Source organism: Coregonus lavaretus (assembly GCF_964263955.1).
Source record: "Coregonus lavaretus genome assembly, contig: HAP1_SCAFFOLD_7469, whole genome shotgun sequence".
NCBI classification, from domain to species: Eukaryota; Metazoa; Chordata; class Actinopteri; order Salmoniformes; family Salmonidae; genus Coregonus; species Coregonus lavaretus.
Window position 1 is genome coordinate 20,001 of NW_028159090.1, and position 6,535 is coordinate 26,535.

General features: G+C 46.5%; 1 protein-coding gene across 1 annotated transcript; it reads left to right on the plus strand.

Annotated features, from left to right (window-relative positions):
• Nucleotides 1–4,787: 4,787 nt before the first annotated feature.
• LOC311123289 (protocadherin-18-like) lies at nucleotides 4,788–6,530 on the plus strand (the record flags this gene model as incomplete). The annotated part of the gene is made up of 1 exon (XM_084197550.1): nucleotides 4,788–6,530. A coding segment is annotated over exon 1 (1,557 nt), but the record flags the coding sequence as incomplete, so codon positions are not given.
• Between the last annotated feature and the right edge of the window lie 5 nt (nucleotides 6,531–6,535).

The window sequence follows — 6,535 nt, forward strand, 5'->3', positions numbered from 1 at the left end:
TCATTATTCCAAACTAGATTAATTATGAATCTCACATGATGTCTATCTAATATTATCACATAGCTGCAGTGTAGGGAAGAGGAAGGCAACCATTAGCGGTGGGATGTAGTGCTAGGCTAGTATAGTGGCCTAGTGTATAAAAGGGTAAGGGGTCATTTAACTCTAATTGTGTGGTAGCAAGTGTGTGTGTGTGTGTGTGTGTGTGTGTGTGTGTGCGTGTGTGTGTGTGTGCGTGTGTGTGCGTGTGTGTGCGCGCGTGTGTGTGTGTGTGCGCGCGCGCGTGGGTGTGTGTGTGTTTGCGTGTGTGTGTGTGTGTGTGTGTGTGTGTGTGTGTGTGTGTGTGTGTGTGTGTGTGTGTGTGTGTGTGTGTGTGTGTGTGTGTGTAAGGGGCAATACCAACCTAATTAATGTCATGTGTTTTTGAGTGTCTGGAAGCACTACTGCCATACAGTAATTGGCCCTCGTCACCAACAGCCGAAGAGGCCTTTTCAAGTAGGTCTGAGGCGCAATAAATTTGTCGCCCAACTGTTGACACTGCTGCCAATATGCTGCCCGGAAAAGCCTGCATGTGTGCGCGCAACACAACCACGGGGCACCGTCTGCGCCGTACAAGAATACAAGCCAATAGACTATTATATCCGGGTAGATAGACAGACACATTCGTGGCCAACGAGTCATAAAGCAATAAACTCCTAGAAAATCGTCAATAAAAGACTGGGAGGGGGATGGATGGATGGATGGATTGAGAAAAAGACTTGGGGATCACGGATGAATAACAATTTTGTATTGTTTGGATGGGGGTGGGTCTACCAGGCAGGAGTCTTCGGATCAGCACCCCTGAATGAAGTGGGCGTGCACGAGCACGCACGTACGCACACACACCCGGAGAGAGAAAGAGAGACACACCAACTGGAATCTGCGCTGGCCGCTAATTGAATGAATGACAATACAGGCAGACGAGCCGGCAGATGCTCGCGTGCCTTTACAACCCAACAGCAGCCTTATTGGTTGGCCCGCCGCAGTCTACTGGTGGCGCATTCCGTTTGTCTCTACCATTCTAGAACACAGAGAGACCAGACCGCCAGATTCGATCCGAACGCCATTGCTATGGAAAACGTTCCACCTGCTGCTCCAATTGTCTCAAAGGGAAGGGAGACTATGGGAGAGAATAGGATGAATATCAATGACAGTAGTTACATTCACCCTATGACTTTATGGCTACAAGATAACCACACCATAGGTCTTTTGTTGGACGCTCCATGATTACATGAGAAATATTCACCAGGTTATATGTGTTGTCTGTTTGTCCTGTTTTGTCACTTTATCGATTCATTGACTACCATTGATTAGCCTATCTACACCATTGATTAGCCTATCTACACCATCGATTAGCCTATCTACACCATTGATTAGCCTATCTACACCATCGATTAGCCTATCTACACCATTGATTAGCCTATCTACACCATTGATTATGCTTTCTACACCATCGACTGGCCTTCCAACTAGATTAGTCCATTGTTTGACTGATTATAAAAAACGAATTTGCCACAGCAGAAAACATCTCAATTGCAGCTGCTTTATAGAAATTACTTGCTTAACTTTCCTTTACTACATTGTTTCTCTTCTTCTATTAATACTTCATTCGCCACTTAATTTATAAAGAAATAGATATGATTATTTTGATATGGTAGCGTGCCTAAACTTATCAAGCTCACATCTGCTTTAAGACGAATTATAGCCTACAACCCTTTTCTTCATAGCTACATCAATTGTTATATTTCTCACCCAGAGTTTAAAACATTCCCTCTCTCTTTTTTCTGTTCTTTCTCTCTTTTTATTCTCCTCTTTCCATAAACTCGGAAGGACTTTCGCTTCTTTGTTCCCGAAAATGTGATTAGCACCCTAGCGCGCGAGGTATAATTGCATTAGGTCTTTGTGTGGCGCTCGGGCTCTATGGAAAGCACCAGTCCCGTATCAAAACTGGTTAAATAGTCTACGAGACAGAAGAAAGAAGAAATCATTCAAAGGGAACGTTTTTCAAACATAGTCAGAGCTATGCATATAATTATTAAGATTAAGAGCAACGTTTTTGCGCCAATTTAAGGTTCAGAGGGGTCAAATGTGCACCTTCTGTCGATGTCAGTGCACGTTTTGGGAATCAGATAACTCATTATGCAAATTTGGAACCCTATAGAACGCTTTCAGATGCGTTGGAATCAAATAGAAAGTCCACACAACTTAAGCCAATTTACATAACGAGTATAACGTTGAAATTCATCGCGGATCTCAGTTGACTGTCAGTAAATGTTTATCCGCCATATCTCATGTTGACAATAATTGGGAGAGAGCATTGTTTCATTCATATCCACCTTATGGACTTATAGCGTCTTGTCTTACATGGAACCATATAGGTCATGCATAAAGTTCTATCACTTTTACCCAGTTAGCAAATTCCATTATTTATGGTCTACACGTGTGGGGAGAGTGAATGAAAGTGGGTGAGATATTCCATGCATGGTTAAACGGTCAAATCCACAGATGATCGCATGTTTTAGGAACAACTTTGTGATTTGAGGTTTGAGAAATATGGTTGAAAGTCGAATTCTGACGTGAGAATGCGAGAGCTTGTAGGTCTTACATTGGTTACTCTTAAACAGAAGATTTTGGATAAGCGCCCATATGTGTCGTGTGCGTTTAGATGACTGTGTGAAAGAGATGGGGAGAATTTTAACGGGCACGTCAACAGATGATCGCATATGATTCCATACAAGATGTTGGATACGTTCCCAAACAGAAAGTCGAATTCTGACGTGAGAATGTGAGAGCTTGTAGGTCTTACATTGGTTACTCTTAAACAGAAGATTTTGGATAAGCGCCCATATGTGTCGTGTGCGTTTAGATGACTGTGTTAAAGAGATGGAGAGATTTTAAACGGGCACGTCAACAGATGATTGCATATGATTCCATACAAGATGTTGGATACGTTCCCAAACATGATGTGCCCCCCCCCCCCCCCCCCCCCCCATTTTGTTGTTGTCTGTCTCGGAGTCATACGGTGACAAGCTAATTTCCCCTCGGAATGCATGGATGGAGGGGAGTGAGTTGGAGCCGTGTCCTGAATAGCATCCTACTGCCTTTATAGGCACTACTTTTGACCAGGGCCACAGGGCACTATATAGGCTGCAATTTGGTACGCACAGCCTTAGAGACGTGTTTGGTCGGGTGCAATGACTGGGGTTGGGGTGTCAGGCAGACCGTGCCAGATGGTCATGGGTTTGCGCAGTCCCAGTTGCGCATGTTCCTCTTGTTTTTAAAAATATTTTGCATGGGATACTTGCATGTGTGTGTGTGTGTGTGTGCGTGAGTGTGTGTGTGTGTGTGTGTGTGTGTGTGTGTGTGTGTGTGTGTATCTGTGAAGTTGGAGAATGTTAAACAGTATTATGCACAGGGACAGAGATGTACCCGGCGTGACCGAGTCCTAAACTCATTCATTAGTACCCGGCTCCCTTTCACGGTGATTCGCCACACTGCTTTAGCCGGCTTACCCTCGCCCACGACCGGCCACAGATTAGGAGAAGAGGCGCATGTGAACATTTTGCTCAACAACATCCAAGAGAGGGAGAGGGAGGAGGAGGGAGGAAGGGAGGAGGAAGGAAGGCGACTCAACTGACACCGAATAAAAATATCAGGGAGAAAATGAATGTATGCAGCGTCCATGCAAGCTAGCTGTGTGTGTGTGTGTGTGTGTGTGTGTGTGTGTGTGTGTGTGTGTGTGTTTGTGTGTGTCTAATTTGGGTATTCCCTATATGCCATTTGCTATAATAACTAATTGGTGAAACTGGTGACGATAATTCTCAATTCGCTAGTTAAGCCAACACACATAAACACTTGTGACAACTCATAATTTGAAACGTTATAAATAAGAACGTAGCCTCCAAATGTATCGCCTAGCCTATCCCTGTCTCCAGTCTTTCTGCACCTAACAAAATTCGAAACAATACTTTAGGAAGAATAATGTATATCCTACATTAGCCTAGCTCTGTCTCCAGTCTGTCTGCTACAACAGACCAAAAGCGAGAGACTCCTACCCTCATAAACAAAACTGACATCTTCTAACCGCGACTAACAAAAAGTCGAACCGGCAAACGTCACCAATGAAAGTTTCTCTTGAGTTATTTTACCCTTCCCTATTGTTGAGGCACGCTCTCTCTCTCTCTCTCTCTCTCTCTCTCTCTCTCTCTCTCTCTTCTCTCTCTCTCTCTCTCTCTCTCCTCTCTCTCTCTCTCTCTCTCTCTCTCTCTCTCTCTCCCTCCCTCTATCCTCTTCTCAGGGGTGAAAGTGAAGAAAGAAAGTGGAAGGAGAACCCGAGAGGGCGGAGTTTGCCCCCTCTCGCTCTCTCCTCCCCTCCCTCCTACTCTCCCCTCTATCCTCGCCTCTGTTTTGAGTGGTCACCGGGTTAGCATTTGATTTAGGAAGCGTTTTGTCTTGCTGGGAGCATAGAAAGGGACCGCTGTTCCGTTGTTCTGGTTAGATTGAGGCGGGCTATTTTGGGGGAGCCACCAGACGGAGCGAGAGAGCGAGAGAGAGCGCACGGCACTGCACACAAACAGAGAGACGCACAGATTTAAGCTGTGCTCTATAGGAGTCTATTCAGAGACTCCGCCACAGAACACGCGCAACAGATTTGTATGCGTGGAAGGGATCCTTAGGCAACTCACTCTCAGTTTGGACGTTGTGTTTTCTATTAGAAACGACTGCGGAACGAAATAACCTGCGTTGTTTGATGCACGAACGTGTTTAAATTGGAATATCTAGCCTTTGGAGAATGCGCTTCAATTAGCCTAATGACTGTCGTCAGGGCGCAGTGGATTCGTTAAGTTTATTAGGCTACAAGAACAGAATCACAACAGGCTGCGTAAAGGAGCTGTTTTGGAATTACTTTCAGAATCACCCAAGGGATTACTTCAAAGATGGAACCTGGTAAAATGATCTGCGTATTTTATATCCGAATATGGATACTTCTCGCCGTTATGGCAATGGCCACGAAAAACGTCACAGGTAAAACATTAAAATATCAAGTTTACGAGGAACAGAAGGTGGGGACTGTTATTGCACGGCTAAAAGAAGACGTGGCTGATGTTTTGGTCAAACTTCCAAGTTCTGTGTCTCTGCGCTTCCGAGCCATGCAGAGAGGTAGCACGTCTTTCCTCTCCGTGCGCGAGCAGGACGGAGAGATCAGCATCCGTTCCAAAATAGACCGAGAGAAGCTCTGCGAGAAGAACCTCAACTGTTCCATCGAATTCGACGTTCTGACTCTTCCAACAGAACACTTGCAGCTCTTCCACGTCGAGGTGGAAGTGTTGGACATTAACGATAACGCGCCCCAGTTCGCCCGCGCCGTCATCCCCATAGAGATCTCGGAGAGCGCGGCAGTGGGGGCGCGCATTCCCCTGGACAGCGCGAGTGACCCCGACGTCGGGGAGAACTCCCTCTATACTTACTCCCTCGAGCCCAACAACTACTTCAAGATTGACATTCAGAGTAGAACAGACGGGGCTAAGTACTCGGAGCTGGTGGTGCTCAGGGAGCTGGACAGGGAGACGCAGCCGGGTTATGAACTTCAGCTGACAGCCTCAGATAAGGGCGTTCCCCCTAAAACCGGTTCTACTCTCCTCAAAATTAGCGTGGCAGATTCAAACGATAACAGTCCTGTTTTCGAACAGTCTTCTTATGTGATAAATCTATTGGAGAATTCACCTGTTGGATCTCTCCTTATTGATCTGAACGCAACCGATGCAGATGATGGAACCAATGCCAAAATCGTCTACTCCTTCAGCAGTCACGTGTCCCCAAAAATCGTGGAAACCTTCAAGATCAACTCGGATAATGGCCACCTGACGCTCATGAGGCGCGTGGACTTCGAAAGCATGACGTCATATGACATCGACGTCCAAGCCCAGGATATGGGCCCCAACTCCATGCCAGCGCACTGCAAGATCATCATCAAGGTAGTCGACGTAAATGACAACAAACCAGACATCAGCATCAATCTGATGTCCCAAGGGGAAAGAGGGAAAGAGGATGCGGCCTATATCTCAGAGGCTGCTCCATTGGATACCTTCGTGGCCTTGGTAAGAGTGGAGGACTTAGATTCCGGTCTCAATGGAGAGGTTGTGTGTAAACTCCACGGCCAGGGGAGTTTTAAACTACAGAAGACATACGAGAACAACTACATGATCCTCACTAACATCTCACTGGATCGGGAGAAGAGGTCAGAGTTCAGTCTGACGGTCATCGCCGAGGACCGCGGCACCCCCAGCCTCTCGACCATCAAGCACTTCACCGTGCACGTGCTGGATGAGAACGACAACGCTCCGCGCTTCCAAAAGGGACGCTATGAGGTATTCAGATCAGAGAACAACGCCCCTGGGGCCTACCTGACGTCGCTATTAGCAACCGACCCTGACCTGGACGCCAACAGCCAGGTGAGCTACTTCCTGGTGGAGAACGCCATCCACGGGAGTTCCATCTC